Source organism: Hippoglossus hippoglossus, chromosome 17 (assembly GCF_009819705.1).
Source record: "Hippoglossus hippoglossus isolate fHipHip1 chromosome 17, fHipHip1.pri, whole genome shotgun sequence".
Taxonomy (NCBI): domain Eukaryota; kingdom Metazoa; phylum Chordata; class Actinopteri; order Pleuronectiformes; family Pleuronectidae; genus Hippoglossus; species Hippoglossus hippoglossus.
This window is the reverse complement of record NC_047167.1, coordinates 20,342,525-20,368,562: the sequence shown is the minus strand read 5'-3', so window position 1 is coordinate 20,368,562 and position 26,038 is coordinate 20,342,525. Positions and strand designations below refer to the sequence as shown.

Below are 26,038 nucleotides of genomic sequence, written 5' to 3'. Positions count from 1 at the left end.
AAAACTGAAAAGTAGAATATAAGATTACTCCATTACAAGTCAAAGTCCTGCACTCTTACATAATTTACTGAGAAAATTAACTAGATGTGCAGTCGAATGGCCTCTGTCAATGTCTAATCATAAAATATTAACAGCGATTTAGGAGCATTTTAATGATGCATCTGGTCAAAATGAATCTTATTTTAACAACTATTATTTTACTATAAATTTCACTGTTGTGTGTTAAATCTTTAGAGATATTTGAGGTACAAAATAATGAGTAACCCCAGCTGTAAAATCAAGAATAAAGCTCAGTATTTAAGTGTAGTGTAGTACAAGTATACAGCGGCAGAACATGAGTAATACAATTGAATAATTTAGAGTTTTTTCAAAGTATTTGTAGTTTTATTACATTACTTTTGGTTGTGGTAGCTTAAATGGGCTGTTGGCCCTCTTGATATTGATGGGAAACTAAATAAAAGTTGTCACCACAATGTAGAAGTTCTCCAATAATAGTCCTGCATTCACAACTTTTCTGAAGTTTTAAATGTAAGTTTATACTTTTTAAGCATACAAAATAAAGCAGAATTGTCAGGGTCAGTTTAATGTTGATATTTATAATTAATTAAATTTTAACTTATGTATTGCTATGATAGTTTATATCTAACCCAATGTATTTTCATTTATAACTACAATATTATTTGGTTAATTTTCACTTTTACACACTGCAGAGTAGTAGTAGATTTTTTAAATATATATTCTTAAACTGAACTATATTTTGTATGGATGTAAATAGCATTAAATAAGTCATTTCTGGTTCTGGACATTTTAATGAGCACGTGCAGATGACTTAGTTCTTTGATAAAGTAATTGTAAAGCTAATGGAAACCAGTCCTAGGATCGGACACAGTGTGCAGACACGGTCACCGGGGAGGAACCACCGGGCCATTTTGGCTCCAGGGTGTCGTGTCGCAGGCGGGACGGAGCTGCGGACCCGCCCCGGGGCTCAGCACCTCCAGCGGCCCGGTTAGAGCCAAAATGTCCCTGATGCTGCAGCTGCTGGAGCACAGAGCAGGAACCGGAGGCTGCATCAAGTTACACGGAGAGAAGTGCTGCAGCAACACAGGAAGCCACGGAAGTAAAAGCCCGTAAAATTGATATGCAAAGACTGTGGTGCTCCTACAAACAAATGATAAAACATGTGCATGCAAACATTTTCTCTTTATTTAGTAGCATGTGAGCAGTGTTGCACCATCATTTAAAATGACTTCACCTGCTTCACTATCAAAGTGATTAAAATTACAAGTGAACTTACATGTTTGTGTCTTGGATAGAAGCGACAATCATTTGTGTAGATGCAGATTGTTTAATCTTAAAATAAAAATACTTTACTCTGTTTTGATTCAACATATTTTAATCCTCTAATTAACCTACTATGGTGCATTAGTTAGTACAATTCATTTTCCTTAAGCTTCACATTGATCATAGTTTGTATAATTTGTTAATTTCTACTTCATTTAATTAACTTTATTTATAGAGTGTTTTTGTTGACAATGGTACAACAGGTCTTTAAAAGGAAGAAACAACACCAGACAGATAAAACGAGAATAAAACAATGGAACCTTAGCAGAGAAAATAGCAAAATTAAGCTGCAACACGACACCTCACCACTAGATGTCACTAAATTCTTCACCCTGAACCTTTAATGACGAGAAAAGAAGATATAGAAAAATAACAAAACATCTAATTGATGATCAGTGTGTGTTTTGTTCTTTATACTTTCTTACACACCCTGTTTTTTTTAATTATATCATTACATACACATTTGATTTATTGCTTTTAAATGCGCAGGAAATTCACTTTTATTTTGACATGGCATCCCAGCCGGAAGTGGAGGACATGACCTGCAGCTACCTTGACGGTTCTCCTCATTTTTCCCTCAATATTCAAGCGGAACAACTCCGGCGGATCTCGGGCTGGACTTTCCCACGAGTGCAGCAGGAGTCGGGCGGTCGGTGGCGGGTCGGTGTCTCGGCGAGGACACGCAGAAACAGCCCCGGAAAGACGATTAGCTATGACGGACAGTGACGGAGGGGCTCCGCGGGACCGCGCGTAACAAGATGAGGATTCCTCCGGTGAGTGTGGGGGGTTTGTTTCCCGGGATATCTCGCCGCTCCGCACGGTGAGGAGGAGCGGGTCGTGGCAGGGGAGGGGGTGGGGGGTGTCACGGTGAGTGTCACGGTGAGTGTCGGCGGTTGAACGGTGGAGAACCCCGATAAGGAGGAGGTGGTGGTGGAGGAGGAGGAGGAGGAGGAGGTGGTGGTGGTGTTACGGGGATTTACGTCAATTACACAACGCTGGTAAATAAACACCCGCTGACAGGAATCACTCCGACGGGCTGCGAGCGACAACCTCGAGCGAACCGTGACCGTTAAAAACCCGCCCGGTAGCCGCGAGGACCACCGGGGCAGCCGCGGTGCGAGTGTCCGTCAGAGGAGCGAGTCGCTGCCGTCACTCGGCGCACGACTGCCCGCTGGAGCGTCGGTGGCTAACCCGCTTAGCTCCCGCACTGCCCCCCCCTTGTCCTGAGCTTCCACTTTGTTTATCTAGTTTATCGGACTCGTGCTCCCCCGCTGCGGTGAACCCCCGCACTCGGGAGGGGAGTGTGTTTTCCAACTCGTGGCCTTCCCCGGGTCTGGAGAGGACGTCGGGCTCCGGCTAGCAGCTCTGCTAATGCAACTCAACCCAAGTTCCCTCCGCTGGGTTGTTTTCCTGCAGCTGCTCCGTCTGTATCGAGCACCACCACCACCACAGCAGCTGTGGCTGAGCTCCACCCTCCGAGGCGGTGTCCGGCCTGCAGGCTGCACGTCTGGGTGCATGCTCCAGGCTGATGGTCCTCTATCTGCCCCTCAGAGAGTTAGGTGTGGTGTGGTGTGGTGTGAGGTGTGTTGTGTTGGTGTCAGGTCCCCGTTGCTTCCCCCCCCCCCCCATCATCTGGGTCTGCAGGCCTGAGTCTGAGCTGTGGAGGTGGATGTGTGGAGAAGCCCGGCCCAGTGGCACCGTCAGTGGGAAATTCAAACTGAACGTGCTGCTGAGGAGGAAGCCAGGTCACAAAATGATGAAGCAGAGCTGCAACTATTAGTTGATGAGCGCAAATCAACACCAAGGCCCAACTGTCTCCCTCTGTTCAATCGAGCTGCACCACTCAGAGATCATCAAGATCCATGAAATAACATAAAGCTAATTTTATTTGTATAGCCGATATTCACAAATCACAATTGCGACATCCTCTGTTCTTAACCCTCAACAAGAGTGAGGATGAAGTACTAAAAACAATGTATTAACAGGTGAAAAAAACCAGAAACCTCAGAGAGAGCCAGGAGGAATCCCGCTCCGTGGACAGTACGAAGTGTAATAGATGCCGTGTGTAACTGAGAGCATCAGCAGAATAACAGTATTCTACAGCATTGATTGATTAGAGGAAACAGTTTAGTCACGGATGAATACATGAATAATTAAAGTAAAACCAGGCATTAATTATGGAGACACAAACATCTATCAATACACCATATGTGAACACAAGAATAGTTAAGTAAAAGGTTACGATATGGTATCGACTGATCTAAATAGATGTGTTTGAGTTGTGATTTCTTCTTATTCGTAAATTCTACTTTACTCCCAAGTTTCCATGTTCCTAAATGGCAGAATTTGCTGCTTATCTTCATCGTATATTTTATAGAAAACTAAATATACGTTTGGATTAAAGGCCAAACTAATTTAAGACATTTGAAAACCTTGGATTCTGCAGAGTTGTGACCGGCCTTTTTCTTTAACTTCAGCCCCATCTTTAAGTGCATCCTCGAGATTATATTACCGCTAATGTTAAGGCTGCGTAACACCCATCATTTTCTTGTCTGGTCTCGGTCTTGTTTGGCGTCCGTCCAGTCTGACCTGGCTTGTGTTGGAGGTGAAATGCAGACAGGACATCTGAGAAGGGTTTGTACCTGTAAGCCAGAGGAAAAACGATACTTCTCTTCATCATTAAACCGTATTGAAACCCATGGGGGATTGACTGAGTAGACTGATCCAACAGGCGGCCTCTCATGTGTGCAGAGACTCCCCAGACGTGGGTTACTGTATGCTTTCAGAAAGTATTACAAGTCGGTCCCTGACGGCCGCCCGGCACCGTGTCTCTCTCTCTCTGTCTTGTGGTGGTTAAATGCAGATCAAAACATGCAGGAGAAACGAAGCTCATAACAGCTTCTGACACTTGCTGTGAAGCAGAGCAGCTCTTTGCAACACCAGGACAGCTCCTCTGTTCTTTACCTTCTTCAAACACATCTCGGTGGATTTACCTCTCCAACCTCTCCCGTCAAAGAAATGATCTTTTTTTTTGTATTTCAGAGGAAGAGTGTGTTTGTGACCTTTTCGTGGATACAAATCTGAGGCATGTTTTTCTTTTATATGTTCTGCTTTCATGTCTTTTTTATCTGCAGCAGAGCTTTGAATTGTAATGACAAAATAAAGACTAAACACTTACAGGAGACAGGAGGAAAACTCCCAGTGAACTCCCGGTCAGGGCAGCAGACGTTACATAAAGATGTGTCACTCAGTCATGCGACCCTGTTGTTAGAAAGTGATGTCAGTCCATTCTTAAAGGGAGGAAGTGATCATTTGAGGTTTCCTGCGTTCACCCTGTGCAGACGGCGTCTGGAGTATGGATCTTAAAACGCTGTTTATCAGGATGTGAGCTCACAGACATGGGAAGTTTGCAGCTCCATGAAAAAAAAAAAGGTATAGTAGACGAACTTGGTGGAGCCTTGAGTTCTTGAAGAACAATTCAAAAGTTCCACAGCTTTCTTCACTCCCAAGTTGACCATAAAATGTCAGAAAGTTGTGAAAAATTCCCACCAAAGTTTCTTAAAGTCCAAAGTGACCTTTTTGCTTTCAGACATGCACTGAAGTCCAAATTCTCCAGAGGTGAGAATTCAATTTCTAACGAATGCAATGGACACAAACTGAAAAATGAACAAGGTTTGAGAGCTTTTGGTGTAATGGGCCGGTGTCGATGTGCTGTAGACAAAGAAACAAAGAAATCGTATTTCCTAAATTTGCTTGTTTCCTCTGATTTTTTATTTCCTTCCACGTATGATTTGAAAAGCATCAAATCTTAACATCTGAGTAGAGGAATATTTGGCCCATTTGCTTGAAAAATGTAGATGATTAATCGTTTAATATTCTTTCCAGAGATTAATCAACCAATCATCTGACTTGCAGATGTAGTCCAAAGATATAATATACTCTATTCAAAATATCTGCTGATTTTACTTAAAAAAATTTGAGAAACCATCAATTATTAAATAAACGAATAATCTGGTAAATAATCATCAGTTTAGTTGATCATGAATAAATTGTTTTTGCAGAACTGTCTTGCTGTTGTGCACAACAACTCACTGAGAAGAGCAGACTGCTGAGTCTTTTCATTTCCTCCTTGCTGAAGTCACTGCGTATGAAACTTTAATGAAACAATTCTTGGCAAAAAGGAGGAGCGAGGCACTTTTAATAAAAAAAACCCTCAGCTAAAACTTTCAGTTCAGTGTAAGAATCAGTCTCAAGTGCAGCCTTAAACGACACAAATGATTTATGGTGATGTCTTCCCAAATTCCCTCCCTCCGCCAATCGGCCAATAGCAGGGCTGCAGACGTTCTGCGTCAGGGCCTCATCACAACATTCATCATGATTTAATACACAGCTTGTCATGGCTGTTCCCCCGAAAGCCTCCTCATCATCATTCATCGTTAACATCCTCTACGCTTCAAGATATTAAAGCACCTGGAAAATGGGCTAATAATCACATGTTTTTAATCCTAAATATGGGAAAGGTTTGATTTTCTCTTCCATTGACTCAGGTTCCTGCTCGACGAACATCTCGTCTGGTTGGTAGATGGAGGTCCCTGTCCCTGTCTCCGTCTGCGTGACGCAGCCGGTGACGGGGCAACTCCTCATCCCTCCTAAATAGTTTAGGAGCCGAGTTCAGGTCTGAGCACTTTGGAACATTTATGCAGGACATTTATTCTTAATTAGAAGAAGAAATCTACCGTCTGTGTCAGAATCTAAACGTATGAAAAGACCAACATCGTACTTTTACACAGCTTCTTACGTTTAGCTACATATTTTTGTGTAGTTTTTGTGACACAGCAAAGATAAGAACTGGAGAAATGAATCAGATGATGGGTAACTGGTATTCAAGTGGTCCCTGCCAATGAGGCTGCGTATACAAAAATTTGAATTGGGTTCAGGTTGGGTTTGGGTTTCACGTCACATTCTGTCTGTAAAATGTCAGAATATAGTTCAAACTGCCTGTTTAGAATATGTCTTTAAATGTCTTGTTTTGTGTGACACACAGTCTGAAACCCAAAGAGTAGAATTTCCTCTGATGAGTCACAAAGAAGAATTTCAAATCCTGACGTCTGAGAAGCTCGAATCAGCAAAATGATTTTTTGTTGATTTATAGCTGCAGATTTATCATGTGTCATTTGAGGAACCGAGTGATTGTTGCCGCCCCAGTTCAATGAAATTGTGTAAGGCTATTATAACGTTGAATAACAAAAACAACAGTCATAATAATGACTTAACATTTGTCATTTCCTTGCTGTCACGTGTATATATGTGAAAACAATCTTTCTCCTGGAGGAAGTGAACATCACAATCCAGGAAAAAAAAATTCTGGAAGGAGCAAAGTTATTACTTAACTCAACCAGATGCCAGAATTACATGTATATGTTACATAACCAGAAAAATAAATGTCAAACTGCACTAATGAGTGGAAGGGATTTCCAGCTGATTGACTGGGAAGTGAGTGCGTCTCCCTTCCAGGAAACAACAACAGGAAGCAGAGTCTGGTTCTGACAGCGAGGACTTAACGAACTGCTTCAGCTTTCTAGCACATCCAGCTTCCTCACTGTTTATGTGCCTGTCTTATTTAATTATGCTGCCATGTCGGGACGTCCACTCAGGCATGCTTTATTGTGTTAGCAGTCTGTGAGGCCGTTTCATTATTAGCATGTCTGGCTCACGCTGGACGAGTTTGCTTCATTTGAAAAGGGAGAGTCTTGTTTTCTTCTCAGTCACGTTGCATTCAGTGTTTTTTTTCTACATGGAAATTAGGTTGGTCACACGCTGTCTCTGTGCATCTGAGCAAACGTCCACAAGCTCTGTTGTTCTCGCTGAAATGATCAGTTAATTGATGAGCTGTGGAACTATGATTAACTGTTCAGTTCATTCATTGAGTCAAAATACCAAACTTTCTCTGGCTGCAGCTTCTTTCATGGTAAAAGTTTTTACTGCTTTTCTGTGTCTGATGTTCCCTTGAGCTTGTAATGGACATTTATTTGTATTATTCTGTGGCATTTTATTGACCAAGCAATTATTTAATCGACAAAGAAATCAACAGATTGTCAATGAAAGTTATTTATTAGTTGCATCCTTGGACGATGCAGTTATACACATTTGAAGATAGAGGCACAATATATATATTTCAAATATTAATAATTAGTGGTTTGGAGCCATTCATCAAGTCTGATTACACATGAGAGGAGCTGTGTGCTTCTGAGACACTCAGATCTCACACCTCTGCCAAGACTGAACCATCCTACACATGATTGTCTAGATCTTATAGTAGAAATATAAAATGAAAATGTCATAAAACATAGTTACAGAAAGAGGGGGGCAAAAAGAACGTCTTCAACATTTGAAGGGTTCTTCTCAGACGCAGGTTTATCCCTCCTCCAAGTCTGGTGGAAATTGGTGTCGTAGTTTTTGTGTCGTCCTGCTGACAAACAAAATACGTAACAAAGAAAGAGAGAAATTCGAAGGACTCTTAGACTCTTAGAGAGCGGCTGCCTCTGCCAAAGCTCACACCCTTTATCTGGATCTGCTCCAAAATATAATGGGTTCCTCTTTGGGCCTTCTACAAGATTTAATGGAATTCGGTTCAGTACTTTTTGTGTAATCCTGCTGACTAACACCGACAGAACTTCCTCGGCTGAGAACTTTCACATTAAGAGGCCGTATCGACTGTGATGTATTGTTGTTATTTAAAGTTGATAGATTAACTTGGAAAATGTTGTGTTGGATGTGGATCTTTGTTGTGGATGGACTGCACAGTCTGGATTTTCTTGTTCTACTTGAACACTACATGTAGCTGCCCAACATTTTTAATAAGTCTTTAGTTGATGAGTTGAAGTTCACGCTGTTTGAGTGACACGTCTAAAACTCCATGTAGCTTAAAGGACTATTTTCTTTCCCCGTGATACAGACACTCTTTCATGCACATATGTCTCCTTTAAAGCCTCTTTCCAAGTTTACATGTCTAAAAATACAACTCTACTCCTTCACGCACTTTGACTAAAGATGCATTATTCAGCGCCTCTGCAGAGTAATTAAATCTTAATCAGGGATGGGCTCCTGTCCCCGTGTGTGTGTGTGTTCACGTGTGTTTGTGCGCATTCATGAGTACACACAGTCGACTGGAGCTTCACTGACTCATACGCTGCAAGACGATTTTCATTCAGCGTAAGTGGAAACTTACTCTGCTGAAGTGAAAGGAGCAGAAGTTGGATGAGGTTAAACTACAGTGTTCAGGTGATGTTTGCATTCAGTGATGACTTCAGGTGACGTGAAGGTCATTCTTTCCTCCTAAATTAGATCTCTCTTCTTGCAGTATTGCATTTTTTCCTCCTGTCAATTTTAAAAACATCTGGTTGTTTTTGTGCTCTGACTGGGAGGTTTCAGTGGGACTTGGGCAACCAGACTGGAGCTCATTGTTTCTTGCAACATCTAAAGCACGTGGATTTAGTTTTCAACAGTATTGATATTAAGTATGAAGAGTAAGTCAATGTGTCGGGATCTAAAACTGAATATTTTCAACTCATCACGCTCCATTTGGTCTTTGATGGCCTGTAGAGTTGTAATGTTTTAAAGTACTGTATTGATTTATTTTTATTCACAGATTTTTTTTTTTATTTGTAGGCTGAAATATTGGGTTCCACTTGGCTCTGACGGCAGCCTCCTCCCTCTGCCTCGTTCTCCGTGTGGATGAAACGGTTTAACCCGACAATGCGTCACACACACACACACACACACACACACACACACACACACACACACACACACACACACACACACACACAAAGCCTCCTGTCGTGTGCCATCCCTGCTTTGTGCTGACAAGGTGTCCATGCTTGCATCTTAAACTAAGTGGAAAATGTGTTGACTCTGCTCGTTTCTCCGAGGCCCTCGCTCTGCGGAATATCTGGTCTCTGGTGTAATCCCTGGTTGCTCTCGTCCTTATGAGAATGACCCTGAAGTTCAGTGTGGCTGTTACTCATTTGCAATGCCACACACGCACGCACAAACACGCACACACACAAACACGCACGCACACCTCACGCTCCACCACGTCCCATCCTCGCTCCAAGGTCTCCTCTTCAGCAAGGTCACTGTGGACAGGTTTACGCTGCAGTGATTCAGGCTTCAGCTGTTTTCCATTCATGACTCTGATTACCTTGTGGAGCTCGCGTGGATAATACCTCACTTTGTGATGATGACGATGAGCAACACACTATGCTGAGTACATCTGATTCAGGGTGTTGTTCAGGAACTATATGTCCTGGTCTGATCTAAGATGTTGTTCTGATTCATGATCCGCATGACGGGCAGAGCTGTTTGGGATTCTTTCCACATTTCTACACAACCGTGTGTCATAAATTGGAAAAAAACTTCTGTGGGACGCCCTATAGCTCCCCTGGTTTAGCTGTACAAACACTCACTTGTACTCAAAGAGGAACTGATCAGACTTTGTTGTTTAAAGATCAAGCTCATGTTCTTGGCGACTGCATTATATCAGGAATGCCTGAAGGAAACTACACTGAATGTGGTTTAGAATGTGGCATTTTTGGCCTCTTGAAAGAAAATGTTTTTTTGGTCACAACACTAAAATTCACAAGGTAATTATGACTTGACCAAGAGGGCAAAGGTCAACTTCACCACGAAACCATAATGTTCTCATTATTCAATCAACACCATAACTTAGGAACAGAGGGAAAGATTGTGACCATGTTTCCTGCAACTTGACTGTTTGGTGGAGGCGTACAGCCACCAAGCAGTAATGCTAGTTTTTATTATTAGTTTTTATTGTTATAGTTTTATTTCTAACTCAAAATAACTATTCAGCTTTACATTTCTATAAATCTAGTGTAACAGGCAGCATGCTTGGCTGCACAGGCGGAGAAGCAGCTCTTTACTGAACTGTGTTTCCCCTCTCTGCCTCAGGTGTGGGCGCTGGGCGCTTGCCAGACTGGGTGAAGTGACAGCTGAGAGGGAAACCTGCTGAGAGAGAAACACGGCCTGGGACTGCTGAGGAGGACCTCTGTGCAGGTGAGCACCGGCGAGAGGAAGGAGGGAGAACGGAAAAGAAGCACTGGAACTTATATTCCAGATTTTGACCATACTTCACATTTATTATCTCCCCTGAGTGATCACAAAAGAGAGGACTGCCTAGTAAAGAAATAAATGTCATAGAGTTATACAGGATATTTCTACTTTCAAATATTACATGTAAGTGAGTATAGTACAAATGTATGAATGAGGAGATATGACTCAGGCCTTTGGAGCCTTTGGTATTGAGGACACTCTCTTCCTGCCTCCAGGTTCACACGGCTGTCGTCAGGGTGGAGCTTCCTGACCCATGGAGAATTACTTCCAGGCCGAGGCCTTCAACCTGGACAAGGTCCTGGACGAGTTTGAGCAGAACGAAGGTGAGCCGCTGCGTTAGCTTGAGTAAGTGCAGAGACGAGACGGGGACAGACGGTGAGTCACTGTGCTTGAGCACACGTAGCTTCAGAGGAGCTGCGGTTAGGATGTCATTACATAACCCATGCGTAAATCACTGAGTCGTCAGAAACAACAATCGGCCAGTAACATTTACAGGTTGTAATTGAGGGTGTGCAGAGAGGGAATAGCACTAATTGGATTTTCCATTTCCCCTGAGGTTTTATTAAACTGTGTTATTGGTCCAAGGCAAAAACGTTGTCTAATTTTACAGTTATTTTTCACAATAGGTAAAGAAACTGAGCTTCCACTGAGTTTATTTTCTAGTTAATGTCCAAGTAAACACTGAGCTGTGTATCTGCAGACTCCCTGCTCTCCAGAAGGAGTGATCAGATTATTAGAATGACTGGTCTCTGTCTTGATTTATCAAAAATGACCCCAGAGAAAGTCCTGCTGACACACACACACACACACACACACACACACACACACACACACACACACACACACACACACACTGGCTGTATTGTGACAGCGCTGTGAGCTCAGTTTGTATTTTGGCTGAGTGATCATCTGTGGGTCCGCTGCTGGAGCTCCAGCTTGGCAGATTAACGTTGTGTGTCTGAACTGAGTACAGCACATAATGAAACAGCTTAGCATGAATTCCAGTGGAGGGAGGAGAGTTCTGTACAGTAGCTGACACGGCTCTGTGAGAAAGTTGGTTTGAATAAATATCATCTAAGAATTTTCATTTGTACTACAGAGCTGTGATGTGTCATCTTGACTGATGGCTCCCGGGGGGGACAGAGCCACTTGGCCCACTTTTTTTTTCCGCCCAGTCCATCCACACACTAATTTCTCACTCCATGCCAACCTCATTTCTCAATTTGTCCCCTGGTTTGTTCGGCCATTTTTAGCTCCTTCGATCATCTGGGAGTGTGTATCTTTGTATCAGTTCTCGGTGCCGGTTCATTTGAGATTTCCTGTCTTGCTGTTGAGGAGCACGATCCTTTTACTGGGAGACACTTTCTCCTGTTTTCTGTCTCATCTTAAATGTGATGTGATACCTTCACGCTGTCCAGAAAATAAGGGTCGTGACATGGATCAAATTCAATGCAAAGTGCAGTAAAGGTGCCGTTAGATGTGGAGTTGAACAATTGGTGCAATACCTGCAGTCTGTTGGTTGCAGCGCTAACTAGATCTAATTCGTTGTCTTCCTCTCTGTCTTCTGTGTCCTCCAGATGAAACTGACACACCTATTCTCTCCGATGCCAAGTGGACCCAGATCCTGGCCCCGCCGGCCCACCTGCTCTCTCTGAACCCCGCCCTGGCCCACGCAGACCTCAGCCCCCGGGAGAGTCCGCTGCCCTTCAAGAGTCTCCCCGACTCCTCCTCCAGCACCTCCCCGGGGGCAGACCCTAAAAGACTCCCTGGTCCTGAACTTCCATCCTGGGGAGAGGAGAGGCCGGCGGACGTCCACAGCCCGCCGCTCCCCCAGCCCAACATCGGCAAACTGGTGGGAACCGACGACCTCTCGCCGCCCCCTGTGACGGCATGTAGTGCAGTGGAGAATGGTTGCGCTGTGAGCCCACAACACGATGGGCTTAGCGAGGAGATAAGTTCTCCTCCAGACTACGAGCCTGGTGCTTCGGACCAGGCGGTTACACCTCATCAGGAGGAGAGAGCTGCCTCAGCTGGAGGGGGAAGCTCCACTGTCAGTCACACTCACTTTACCTTTGAGCTTGGACAAGGACAGGAAGAGGCTCCGTCTGAGAAAATTCATCCAGATGTGGAAGCAACCACACAAATAAGGGAAGGTGTCACAAAGGAGGCCAGTGCAGCTGTTTTACAGGACGATATTCAAGAGAGACAAACTGCAAACTCAAACCAGGAACACCGAGAAAGTCTCCTGAATGGGGAGAGAGACGTTCAGTCTGGTTGCGAGGCAGAGCAGAATGGTGCATGTTCTCCTAACTGGGTTGGAGACGAGAGGAGATGTGCTCCTGAGGGACAGATCGAACAGCTCCTCAGAATAACAAGCCTTTCCAATGGTTCCGAGCAGGAGAGGAGTAATCACTCTAAGCTGACAGACGAGGAGGAGGAGGAGGAGGAGGGGGGTTTCTCTCCCTCTCCTGTCCCCTCTAAAGAGGACTCTGTGACCGAGGAGAAAGAAATGGAGGAGAGCAAGCAGGAGAGCGGCGATGGAGGAGCGCTGGGGTCTGGTAGCATCCAACCAAAACTCAACAATCGGCTGCAGCCGGTCAGTGTTCCCTACGGAGGGGCGCGGCCGAAGCAGCCGGTCACCCTCAAACTCCAGATTCCTCAGCCGCTGTCCAGCCAGGTCCAAAACCAGCTCCTCAGCAAGAACAAGAACCTGGAGAACCAGTGTCGGAGGAGCACGCCGTCTGAAACAACCCTCAGTGTGACGGATCAGACCGCAGTCAGGGTGAACGGAGATGGTGTTGTCCACTCTCCTTCCCTGAGGCCTTCCGAGAGCCCAGACAATGACCTCCAGGCCGGACAGCAGGGCGCCCTGTGCAAGAAGCCTGCCAGCTCCCTGGGTGAGGTTGGCCCTGTGTGGGTGCCCGACTCCCAGGCTCCCGTCTGTATGAAATGTGACATCAAGTTCACCTTCACCAAGAGGAGGCACCACTGCAGAGCCTGTGGCAAGGTGAGAGGAGCGCTAGAGCGGCTTTAAAGGGGAAACACACACTAAAAAACACTGTAACACACTTTAAAACCAGGATTATACCAATTCACCTGGAATATCTGGGCTACATTTGTTGTGTGTGTGATAAATAACCAAACACAAGCAATGTGCTGTTTCTTTATCATATGATAATTTGTAAGGAACATTTCAAACACAGAGGAAATCCAATGAGAGAGGTGAAGAAACACATTAGGATGATAATCGCAATAAAGTGGTGTTTAAAATATACTGTTACATAAACAGTAAAGGTTTGTATTTTTGGGGACGGCCCTTCAGAATAAAATAAACACCATGTTGCCGCAAAGTCATCTGGGGAGAGATGCATCAGAAAAGGCCAGGGTTGCACTTTCTGTACACTCGCCTGTACAGATTGATATACCAGAAGATTTATTATATTTAGAGTAAGATGCATGACATCAAAAAAAGGGACTGAAAAATCTATTATCTCGATTGCTGTCGACACCTGCTGCGTCTCTGGTGCGGCCGGCGATGCCAACTAATGTCACCCTGTCAGCACAAGTTCAGGGAAAACCAAGAACTTACATTACAACACTTCAGCAGAAAACAACGCTCCCAGTGTCGTGCAGTGGTAAACTATTGCAGTTTGTGATAATGATGCAGTTGTTTTCCCTTTTACATTCCTGCACAATACACAGTGTTTTGATTTAATTCTTCATACTGGGTTGCTTTTTTTTGCACATGCAATTTGAGCGGGGCAGTTATCTGGAATCAGCGATGTTACGGGCGATTGGTGCAGTCAGACAAAATACACCTCACTATATAACAGAAACCGAGAGGAGAGGCAAAACGTACGTGGAGAAAACACAGGTAATATACACTGCAGGTTTTACACAAGAATAGTTCGATTTCAATAAAGAAGCTTGGTTTGGTTCCCTCGAGTAATGAGGGAATTAAAAAGCAATGCTTTCATAGATGAGTTCCTTTCTTTGCAGATACACTCAGTGGGTGTGCAGGTACATTTCTGGCATCGCGGCCACCCACATATGCAAAGGAGGGGGGGGGGGGGCATCCGCACAGCGCTTTAAAGTGAGGATGTGGTCGCTGACACTGCACTGGAAAATTGCCGGTCTGCTACTTAATTTCCCAGGGTGGTAAACAAACAACACACTCTGGGAGGAGCTGGCACTGCAGTAACACTGACACCAGCACTGGGGCCACAAAAAAACAATAGACACAGCGGGGTCCTCGGTGCATCCACCCGCAGACTGGTAACGCCACAAACCAGCTTATGACGAGGCTGGGAAGCTCTGAAATGGAAATTATGCTCAGTCCAATTATTTACTAAATACATGTGTTAGTGGATAATGTGTAATGAGGTTCTAATCCAGGGAAAGTGAAGTAAACAGCAACAGCTTCAGTGAAGCACTACGAGTACAGGAAGTCAAAAGCCATAGAGTGAAACTTTTGCTGCACATTTGATCATAACTTCTTTTCAATTATTCTCCTTTCTTTTTTTTTAATCTTTAAAAATTTGCATAAGAGCTTCATCCAGTGTGGCACAAATGATGTGATCCTGTGTGTGTGTGTGTGTGTGTGTGTGTGTGTGTGTGTGTGTGTGTGTGTGTGTGTGTGTGTGTGTGTGTGTGTGTGTGTGTGTGTGTGTGTGTGTGTGTGTGTGTGTGTGTGTGTGTGTGTGTGTGTGTGTTATCTTGAAGGTGTTCTGTGCAACGTGCTGCAGTCTGAAGTGCAGGCTCGTGTACATGGACAGGAAGGAGGCCCGCGTCTGTATCACCTGTCACACTGCTCTGACGACTGGTGAGTGCAAGTAGAGAGTTAGTTTCTTACAGCTTAGAGACCACGTTCATGTTGTAAACCCTTCGTGTACATGTATGTAAACACAACTGAGGATGACGCTCCATTTTAAAAAAGGGTTTAATCATTGAACATTTGAAAAAGGAAATTAAAAGAATGTTCAGGACAATGTTCCAATGGGTCCCTTGGTTATAAAATCATGAAACGTTTGGCCATGATATATATTTTAAGTAAAAGTCAGTTTAACTACATCACTAAAAATACCTCTGTTGTTGACGGACTTATTAGTTGTTGCAATGTTATAATTTTTACTATTCCATACATTTAGAATCTTTTACTATGGTCATATCGCGCATGAAAGATTCCATTAGTTTTAAAATATAAAACAGTATATACTAGTACTATTAATAAAGGCCAAAGACAGTAAAAAGCATGTCAAAAAGTATGTTTTGGTTGAGAAATACTTTCACTATAAATAAATGTCAATATACAGATTTTTAAACGCAGATTCAACACAAGCACAACTTTCTGAGACACCCAGCACCTGTTTATTTGAAGTAGACTTTACTTACACTTTACTCACACACACATAGGCAGCTCCAGGCTTAGTCATGACATGTTCTGTCTGCCAGCTCAATCATGGGAGACCCCGACCACTGGAAACAACCAGAGTCCGAACCCCAACAACCCGGCGGAGTACTGCTCCACCATCCCCCCTCTGCAGCAGGCTCAGGCCTCTGGGGTCCTCAGCTCCCCTCCTCCCACCGTCATGGTGCCTGTGGGAGTCCTGAAACAGTCTGGCAACGAGGGTACGACCTTTACCAGGCTTAAAAATACTCGAAGCACTTTTCACCCTACACGTTGACAGCTTGTGCCCACTTCTTTTTAAAGTTTATTTTGTCCTGAGAACAGTTTGCAGTTTTCGTTGGGGAGAATGTGGAGTTTCACTGTGAAATGTAAATGTGTGTCCCACGTGTAGGGTCCCTCACACGTGAGCAGAGGAGGGTGTGGTTCGCAGATGGGGTCCTGCCCAATGGAGACGCAGCCGAGTCCCCCAAACCTCCGACCTCCAGCCCGGCCCCCTCCCACTCGCTAGCCATCTCCTCGGGCTCAAGCAAATCCTCCACTTCTGATTCCTCAGAGGTAGGCACGGCAAATATTCACCCCCAGCTAATGCTATTAGGGTAGCGTGTGTGGTCATATTAGCCGGAGGAAGCCACAAAGAACTCTTTCTGTGGGACTCTTGGTGGTTTACTGGCTGGGTCATGGATTTTAGTAAGAAACATTCCTGGTTTACATAATCAGAGTTAGAAATCCCTGCAGACTGAAAAGCTGGAATGTTCTGGGCTCCATCAAAAACCAGCATTTAAAAGGACAACAAGTTGTGTTTGGTTGTTTCTGTGGTTGAGCCCCACACTCTCTGGACCTGAATGCAAACTGCCAGGATGATTCATGGCCTGTTGAACACAGAGATTGTTGCGGCTTGTAAACGGCTTTGACTGAGATTTCCAGCTGATGCTATGGAGACACAACTTGAGTATGAAATCCGACTTTCACCACGTGACACCGTGAAGGTCATACTGACACCATCTCCATAATGTATGGATTTGAATTTACTGCCAAAGGTTTCCATTACTGTAACGCGACTACTGCGGGCTTAACAGTGGGAGTAGAAAAGTGATGAGCCGTTGATTTACAGGAGCACTTGCTGTGCTTTTTCTCGCTGTTTTCATGGTTTAACATCTTTTTACTTGAATGTAAATGTGACAGAACATTCAGCCCCGGGTGAAAATGTTAATTTCACATGTCAAAATCAATTTAGTAGCTGCAGTGAGGTCAACGCAGCCGCTGAGAACAGTTGTGTGATGTCTTCTGTGACTGTGGAGGATCACAATCTGTCTGTGTAAAGTTTGAAAGCAGTTTACAAGACGTCAAGGGTCTTACTAAAGAAATCTTAATCTAAAATTGGTGTCACCCCTGGATTAAGTCCCTATACTATTGCTTCTCACTGTGTTTAAATCTACGGTACGTCTAACCCTGCACCCTCCGTCCTCAGGCGGCCCACACCCCCGTTGCCCCGGTGGGCAGCCCCGTGGGCAGCTCCGTCAGTCTGATTCCGGAGGACGGGCTCCCTCCCATCCTCATCTCCACCGGAGTCAAAGGAGGTACGGGAGGCCACATCACAGGTGCTTGCCCTCATCCTCACCATTCTGCTGCCACGTCACTGCTGCTTCCGTTGTGCTGATTGAGCTCGTTTCTCATGTGCTTTACGCCACCGCTCATGTTGCGGCTGCTCATTGCCAACAAGAGAAAGGGGAGGGGGGGGGGGGGGGGGTGTTGTGATGATGTTTTGTGGGGGGGGGGGGGTCTCTCGCTGTTGTAATCTCCCTCTCCTACCTCACATTTAACTGCTTCTCCATTTCACCTCTTCCATTCTCACTCTGTCATCCCTCCGCTCTCTCTCATCCTCCATTCCTCCTGTGTGTTTATCTAACTGAACCTCCACTCCTCCCTCCCTCCCCCCCGCCCCCCACCCACCTCTTCTTCTTCTTTAACCCCACCTTAACCCACCTGCAGACTACGCCGTGGAGGAGCGGCCGTCGGAGATCGTCCTCATGCAGCAGCTGGAGGAGGGAGGCCCAGACCCCCTGGTCTTTGTGCTCAATGCCAACCTGCTCGCCATGGTCAAGCTGGTAAACTGTGAGTTACCCACTTTCCACTGGCCCCTGACAATGGGCTGGAATGCAGAGACACTTCTAGATTCAGAAGCGTAATATGGTTTAAGGAAAAGTGAAAAATACATTAATACATACAACATTCCTAAAGTTTATGGATTTTCTTGTTTTTCCTGCCTGTAGAATGTTTTTAGACATAGATTTTCACGCTATTGTATTCATTATAGCATCAAGCTACTTAAGTGATGACGTAAGGGTCTGTTACATAAATGTTTTTACAGCTTTATTCAGACGTGATGGGACCATTACAGAAAAGATTTCTTTCTGAGATTGAAATTTTAAGTTATACGAGTGTTTTCTTGATATGAGAACAGCATTGTTGAAGAAATCCAGTCATCAACAATAAAAATCCCGTTAAAGCTCTTCCCTCTCAACCCACAGACGTGAACCGGAAGTGTTGGTATGTGACGACTAAAGGCATGCACGCCGTGGGCCAGGCGGAGGTGGTCATTCTGCTCCAGTGTCTCCCCGATGAGAAGACCATCCCTAAAGACGTCTTCACCCACTTCGTGCACCTCTACCAGGAGGCCCTCAGTGGTAAGAACACAGCCAGCAGACAGACGCTCATTAATAGGTGTGTCTCAAGGTCCCCGGGTGAGTCCGCCTGTCAGCTGCTTAAAAATGAGCATAATGTTCCAGCTCTCCTTTTTTTGTTCCGTGGAGACAACAGGTGCACCCAGTCGTCCTCTATTTAGAAACCAGGTTACCGTCCGCCGCTGCTGAAGTGAAAAATGGCCCAAACATTAGCGTCCTGCTGTCAGGTCGCCTCCCTCCTCGCCGCTTGCCTTGCGTTTTTGACTCCGTATGCCGCAGAGCAAAAAACGGCTAATATCGGGTGACTTTGACGGCTCGCTCCCCTCGGGCAGTTTCCCCTTTCATGTTTGAGGCCGGTGGAAAGGAGCCATATTGTGCGTGTCACTCCTGGTTATGTCTCCATCAGTCAGGACCGGAGAAGAAGTGCTGGCTTTAGCAAGTCCCAGCCGCCGAGCTTTTGTCTCGCCATTCAGGTTATTGTGTTTCCTGCCGTCTGAAGCCACTGATCCCTCCCGTAGATCATTAGTAACATAAGCCCTTCGTGGGTAAGATGAGGTTACAAGGGCGAACAGGTAATATTTTACTTACTGTTTCATTCAGACTAAGCAAAGCTCTTTATTCTTATATTTTAATCTTATCTAGTTCATCTCATGCACATCTGTTTTTACTCTGTGCCCCAAACACCTATTACATCACTCTTCTTTTTCTGCCCACCTTCTCCTTGCCACCCTGCTGAGCCTTCCCTCTCCTATTTCACCAACCCCTCCTCCTCCTCCTCCTCATATCTCCAGTATCACTGACCTCTCTCTCCTCCTCTTCTTCCTCGTCTCCTAAAGGCAACGTGCTGAGCCACCTGAGTCACTCCTTCTTCACACAGAGCTTCCTGGGCAGTAAGGAGCACGGCGGCTTCCTCTACATCAGCCCGTCCTTCCAGTCACTGCAGGACCTCCTGCTACCGAACCCGCCTTACCTCTTCGGCATCCTGATCCAGAAGTGGGAGACGCCCTGGGCCAAGGTCTTCCCCATCCGCCTCATGCTGCGGCTGGGTGCAGAGTACCGCTGTGAGTCGGGGGTTCACACTATAAACACCAGTAACAGTTCATGATTTAACTGAATGCTATTATAAAGCATTGACTACACACATTAAAGGTCAAGGTCCATTAGAAAGCTCTTCTTCCTTCAAAGGTTCCCAGTTCCAGGAGAAAGTTCCAGAGGTTGAAATGCGGCTAAAACCAACAAAACATCTCAAGTAAAATTCGGTGAAAGGCAGAGCAAGGAGAGTCTTTATCCTTCAATGGTTTGATTTAGTTTTTTCTTATGGTAAAATATTAAGATCCAGATTGATCTGGAGAGCTTACCTTGTCAGTCGACCTCCAGCTAGCACATTTTCTCACAGCTTCCCACATGGCCCAGGAACTCTTGTGTGCGTGCGTGTGTGTTTTTTTTATCAGAGCTTCCTCTCCACCAAATCCCTGTCTCTCACTGCCAGACCTGCCAGCGCCGAGCGCCGCCTGGCTCCGTTAAGCCTCTCGCCGGCTTCCAGCGAGCACGGATAGAATAAATTAACAAAGCCAGATACAAGTGAAGCTCTTAGACACAAAATATTAGCATGAACATGAAATTAACCCACCACACAAGCAGCGCAGCTCTCCAGGCTCAGTGACCAGCAGAAGGTCGTGGGGACACAAATCCTCTGTGATGTGTGGTTTCAGGCTGAGATCGGTCTTCATTGCTAATCAGAGTTTGTGGCGAGATCTTATATCCAGCTGTTTGCTGAGATAAGGCTAAAAATAGTCGTCTAAGGAGCTTTGGTCCCTGGAGAAAAAACATCCAGCCTCATTTTTTCCCTTGTGGATTAGGAGTGTTCCTCCCGACTGCAGGCACACAGCATTGTGTTTGATGTGAGTCTGTGGGGTCTCGACATCAGTTCATTTGCATATATGAATGACGACGAGGGGAAAACACAGAAAACAACAGTTGTGCAGTTACTAAAAATATAAAAAAATCCAGGAAACATCTCACATACAGAACAAAAAGGACAGAAATCCAAGAAGTCAATAAAACTATTTAATAAAAACAAATGAGGGATATTGTAACAACACTAAGAAATAGAAAATAAATCAAATTTCCTGTGCCCACTTTTCTGCTACTTATTATAATCGTGGCTGAAGCCAAAAAAATACTCGTATTGTTTCCAGATCAGCTTCGTTCTGCTCCAGTATTTGATCCATTTCCAGAAGAGAAAGGAACAATAACAATTGGCGCCGACATAAAAAAATATAATCACAGGGAACAATAAAAACACGTCTGTGACAATAGGTCTCTGTTCTACGTTTATCCATAACGGAATGATTTGTCTTTCCAGTTTATCCGTGTCCGCTGTTCAGTGTCCGCTACAGAAAACCACTCTTCGGAGAAACCGGTCACACGATCATGAACCTGCTCGCAGTAAGTCCTCTGTCTTCTCCCCAGCTCAAGGTTCAAGGTTAAAGAGCTCTGATGTACGATGTTTACAAATCACCTGCAGTACAGTTTTCAAAATGTAAGCAAATCATATGTAGTAAATGGATTTTTGTCACGTAAAGATGTCGTTTACCAAGAGCCAAATGAATCGTCCAGTTAAAAACCCAGTGTCACTTATCTGTTCTTTCCTCTTTCTTTCTTTAGGACTTCCGTAACTACCAGTACACACTGCCGGTGGTGAAAGGGCTGGTCGTGGACATGGAGGTGAGGAAGACGAGCATCAAGATCCCCAGCAATCGCTACAACGAGGTGAGCGTCCAGCGTCTGGTATAAATATGGTCCCATTCACACCTGTAGTTTGGTTCAGTTCATTCGGACTGAGGATTCATAAGAAGTTTTATAAAGTTGCCCTTTAGCTCTTCTGGACGGTTCCATTTTATTTTTACCAAAAAATATGGTTAACGTGTTTGACGGACAGGTTTTGTGATGTCATCTGAGCCACATCAGCTGCGCTACAGGATCCACGTGGGAAAACAGAGCAGCATAATGAATTAGATTTTACCAAGATCAAATATATTCAATTAAATGTGATGTAAAACAGAGAAAAAACTGGAAAATCCTCACGTTTCCTAGGAATGAATGAAATCTGCTTCTGGATCTCATGTTTTTTTATTATTATTGATGAACAAGTAGAAACAGGACATAATGTTTTGGGAGGAGTTGAAAATCAACATGGAAGCGAATCCAAGATTTTCCTTTTTATACACTTGCTGTCCAATTCAAACATCGAAACATAAAAAGCGATTCTAGACATCTAGAGAAAACAGAGCTCTTTTTACATGTTGCAGTATTTTATTACCAGCATGACACGTTTTCACTACACAATAAAACCCTTCACCAGACTTATCACAACAGTGGAGGAGGGTTTTCTAAGCTCATTGAACATCGTTCACTCTGAGTAGGTGATATGTGACAAACTCTCTGCGGCTGAACGCGTGGCGTAGGCTGCCAAGTGGTTGTGACGCTGCTGCCTCGAGGGTGTGAATGAAATGTCCAACACAAGTGACACACACACACACACACACACACACAGTAAGCAGCACTTGGCAGAGAGGAGGAGCCGTGCGTGGAGCGAGTGCTGCCAGTCGTAGTGTTTGGCTGCTCGTGCAGTAGCAGATGGGAGCCCAGTGAAGGAGCGACCGTCTCTCAACAGCTTGCAGACGAACCTTCAGCGCAGCAAGTGGTTAAAGCTCCAGATTTTCAGTTTCATTTCTGACTTGCAAAGGACAGCATCAAAGTGACACGGGGGGGGGGGGGGGGGGGGTTTACACGAATTAATATGTGGGATCTTTCAACTATTGCTATCCACCCGTGTCAGTGTCTCACTCCGCAGTCTGTCATCTCAACGCCATCGCTTTTAACTTTGCCTCAAGAGCCGCCGCAATTAGGCTTAACCAGGCCGCCGCTCCTAAGCCCAGTTTTCACTGCACACACCCACAGGGCGGATTAATTAGACACGGATATTATCTGTCCTTGCAGCTGATGAAGGCCATGAACAAGTCCAACGAGCACGTGCTGGCCATGGGGGCGTGTTTCAACGACCGCGCCGACTCCCACCTGGTCTGCGTCCAGAACGACGACGGCAACTATCAGACGCAGGCGATCAGCATCCATCACCAGCCGCGCAAAGGTGCTGCACAAACACACTCCTCACATTTGAGACTTCCTCTGCTCTCCGTCTGGTTCTTACTTCCTGACACTTCCTCTGTTTCCCTCCCGACAGACTCAGTGTTATTAGTTCTCTTGTTTTGTGTGTTTGCCCGAAGATAATTTGACCTCGGCCCGTGTTGGACCTGTGCAGTTGAAGTGAAGTTGATTATTCTTCCTTGTTCTGTCTGTTTGTGTGTTTTTCCAGTGACCGGCGCCTGCTTCTTTGTGTTCAGTGGGGCTTTGAAAGCCTCGTCAGGCTTCTTGGCAAAGACCAGCATTGTGGAAGGTGAGACCTGTGACAACAAACGACAGGTCGGCTTCACACAGGCTGAACTGTTTGCTGAGTAGATTTGTATGAAACGGTCAAACAAAGGTCACAGCACCCAAAACGTCTTATGACCCTCTCAGCACACATGAATGATGGTGATGGAACTCGTGGTTAAACATAAGAATGTTTTTGGACACTTTGTCTTTTTCCTCCACCTGAAGATGGTGTGATGATCCAGATCACAGCCGAGACCATGGACTCTCTACGGCAAGCCCTGAGGGACATGAAGGACTTCACCATCACGTGCGGTAAAGCCGACCAGGAGGAAAACCAGGAGCTCGTGTACATCCAGTGGACGGAGGACGACCACAACTTCAACAAGGGGTGAGGAGGGAAGGGAGGAGATTCTTTTATGTCCCAGACAACTGAAGCGAAACGGCCTCATTCACGACTTTGCTATAAAAACTCATTATGCACCCGAGTGGAAGCTCAGAGACACCAGTTCCCTTAATACACCGGATCATTTTGAGCAAGATCCATGAATTTTTCCCTGAGGAATTGTTAAATTATTCTCTATCTCATAATGTTAAAGTGAAAGAAATATCCTGGATCCTTCCCTTTGTTCAGGTCTGTGGCAAAGTTGCATTGATTCTGTCTCATCCACCAAGTTTCCAGTAAATCAGTTCAGTAGTTTTTGTGTAACCCTGTTGACAAACAAATGCATGTCTGTGTCTTGCTCAAGGGCACAAGGGTTCTGTCTTCTCACCTACGATTGAATGCAAATGTTAAATCCAGTCTTGTTGTGTGTGTTTGGAAAATCCAGTGTGATCAGTCCGATTGATGGAAAGTCAATGGAGTCCATCACCAGCGTCAAGATCTTCCACGGCTCCGAGTTCAAAGCCAATGGCAAAGTCATCCGCTGGACAGAGGTACGAGTCCGAGTGGTCGTGACTCTCAAGCTCTCACTGTTTCAGACACTTCAGTGGATGGAAGCTGCAGAGGTCTGATTCCCGGTCGTGTTTGTCTGTGATTCCCTCAGGTCTTCTTCCTCCAGAGTGAGGACCAGCCCAACGGCCTGAGCGACCCCGCCGACCACAGCCGCCTGACGGAGAACGTGGCGAGGGCGTTCTGCGTGGCGCTGTGTCCGCACCTGAAGCTGCTGAAGGAGGACGGCATGGCCAAACTGGGACTGAGGGTCACGCTGGACTCGGATCAGGTACGAGCACGGAAGTGTGGATCCGTCACAAACGTTTCAGTTTCTCTTCCAAGTGTTTGTCTCACACCTGTCCTCCTCTCAGGTGGGTTACCTGGCAGGAAGTAACGGTCAGCCCCTCCTGCCTCAGTACCTGAGCGACCTGGACAGCGCTCTGATCCCCGTCATCCACAGCGGGGCGTGTCAGCTGAGCGAGGGCCCCGTGGTCATGGAGCTGGTCTTCTACATCCTGGAGATCATCTCCTAGAAGACGCATACGTCCCCACCAGCTCCTTTTTTCGTTTTCTTTTTTAACCTTCCGACACATCTCACAGCCTCCGTCCCTCCGTCACCTCCCTTCAACTGTTTGCACTTAAAAACGAGCCTGAAAACTGTGCCGTGCCAGGTGGGGTAGCATTCCTCAAGTCAAACCTATGCATCCAGCCGCCGCCTGCTGGGCTCCGGAGGTCGCCTGGGGCCCGAGGAAGCTCAGAGCGGGCGCTCCGATCACACTGGGTCCGTCCGGATGCCCACACTGTGCACGACGAGTGAAGTGCCTGATGATGTGACCAGTACTTACTTCCACATGTTAGACAAATCAGTCTGATGGACCAGGCAGGTTTAGGACCACAGACACAGTAAAGAGGAGAGTAGAACTATTAATAAAGACGCTACATCAGGAGAGAGAGGCAGAGACATCACTTTATTCTGTTGGATAAAGTTGGATATTTATTATATTTAGACGATCAGTTTCATCAAGAAGTTTAAGCTGTTGATATGAAGTGATAATAATCTGTGGATGTGCAGCAATAACATGTAAAGTTTGGAGATTCGTGTGTTGACTGGTGTTGGTCTTAACAGCACAAAGTACGAACAGCAGCTGGACTGATGTGGTTCAGGGAGATGAGAATAGAAATGATTAAACTGACGATTATTTTCTTGATCAAACAGGTGAAAAACATCCGTTACAAATGTTTGATTTGATCAGTTTTCCTACAAAGTAAGACGAGAGGAAATAAAGTTAATAAAGTGTAAAAGTCCAGCTGGTCCTCAGAGGGACAGAAGAACAGAGAAGGGGGACACTGGACCTTCAGCTGCATTTACACAAACTCCGTTAACTCTGCATCTTCCCTCCGGGTTGTGTTCACGTTTGTTCGTTTGTGCGTTAAAGCGTCACAGACGTGAAACAACCAGGAAATAACAAGTTGTTTCTCCGATTCGCTGCTTTGTTCTCGCTGACGTCGCTTTAGCTCTTTGACTCGAATACTCTGGTTGGAAAGTTGATCAAATTCTTTTGCTCTTTTTTTAAACTTGCAGAGTATTTTTGACGAGCTAGAGTTGATTTGCCCTCACTTATGTTGAATCAGTATTAGTTAGGTGTGTGTGTGTGTGTGTGTGTGTGTGTGTGTGTGTGTGTGTGTGTGTGTGTGTGTGTGTGTGTGTGTGTGTGTGTGTGTGTGTGTGTGTGTGTGTGTGTGTGTGTGTGTGTGTGTGTGTGTGTGTGTGTGTGTGTGTGTGTGGACGGACCCCCTGTCTGACTCACTGTGGCAGCCTGAAGGCTCCTGATCAGGCCTCTGTAGCACGGATGCTCTTACGAGAGGAGACTCGTCCTCCACCGCTGAGACGTTGGGACTTATTTCTCTTTGGTCGCGTCACCAAGGAAACTACAAATCACCGGCTGAGGAGGGAGAAGGTGTCTCTGTGTGGTGGAGCAGATTACTTCTTCTTTTCTTTTTTTTTTTTTTAAAGCGCCGTGGTTCTCAGTGCCTGCAGCAGCGATTCATCAACGAGGGGGAGAAAGGAAAAACATCCCGGCTTCACCTCCTTAAGCTTTACTCATCAAT

At 45.3% G+C, this 26,038-nt stretch overlaps 2 protein-coding genes across 7 annotated transcripts in view; both read left to right on the top strand.

Annotated features, from left to right (window-relative positions):
• The window catches only part of gipc2 (GIPC PDZ domain containing family, member 2), a 35,892-nt gene extending 24,552 nt beyond the window's left edge, over window positions 1-11,340 (top strand). The window contains exon 7 of one of the 2 annotated variants that reach the window (XM_034612475.1): window positions 11,299-11,340. The gene's annotated coding sequence lies outside the window, so the exon portion shown is untranslated. Of the gene's footprint in view, window positions 1-9,138; window positions 9,157-11,298 lie in introns of those variants that run through there. The other variant, XM_034612477.1, reaches the window with a different exon arrangement.
• Window positions 1,854-25,092, top strand: zfyve9a (zinc finger, FYVE domain containing 9a). Of its 5 annotated transcripts, none has more exons than XM_034612461.1 (19): window positions 1,854-2,114; window positions 10,312-10,416; window positions 10,689-10,796; window positions 12,051-13,480; window positions 15,196-15,295; window positions 15,925-16,101; window positions 16,272-16,435; window positions 17,349-17,457; window positions 17,870-17,992; window positions 18,409-18,564; window positions 19,398-19,622; window positions 20,927-21,009; window positions 21,229-21,333; window positions 22,564-22,714; window positions 22,940-23,020; window positions 23,224-23,386; window positions 23,826-23,931; window positions 24,042-24,218; window positions 24,301-25,092. In XM_034612461.1, the coding sequence occupies exons 3-19, from the start codon at window positions 10,727-10,729 to the stop codon at window positions 24,460-24,462; spliced, it is 3,582 nt and encodes a 1,193-aa protein (XP_034468352.1). In that variant the 5' UTR covers window positions 1,854-2,114; window positions 10,312-10,416; window positions 10,689-10,726; the 3' UTR covers window positions 24,463-25,092. The 5 variants fall into 5 exon arrangements, with proteins under 5 accessions (XP_034468352.1, XP_034468354.1, XP_034468349.1 ...); XM_034612458.1 differs by having other exon boundaries at window positions 1,855-2,114; window positions 17,349-17,478; XM_034612460.1 differs by having other exon boundaries at window positions 1,855-2,161; window positions 17,349-17,478.
• The last annotated feature ends 946 nt before the right edge of the window (window positions 25,093-26,038 follow it).

What these genes read in the sequence shown, in the direction of transcription:
- zfyve9a (XM_034612458.1), top strand. Translation starts at nt 10,727, where the DNA reads ATGGAGAATTACTTCCAGGCCGAGGCCTTCAACCTGGACAAGGTCCTG. An exon ending in GAAACAGTCTGGCAACGAGG is followed by an intron (nt 16,102 to 16,271) that starts GTACGACCTTTA and finishes TCCCACGTGTAG; the next exon opens with GGTCCCTCACACGTGAGCAG. An exon ending in GCTGGGTGCAGAGTACCGCT is followed by an intron (nt 19,623 to 20,926) that starts GTGAGTCGGGGG and finishes TTGTCTTTCCAG; the next exon opens with TTTATCCGTGTCCGCTGTTC.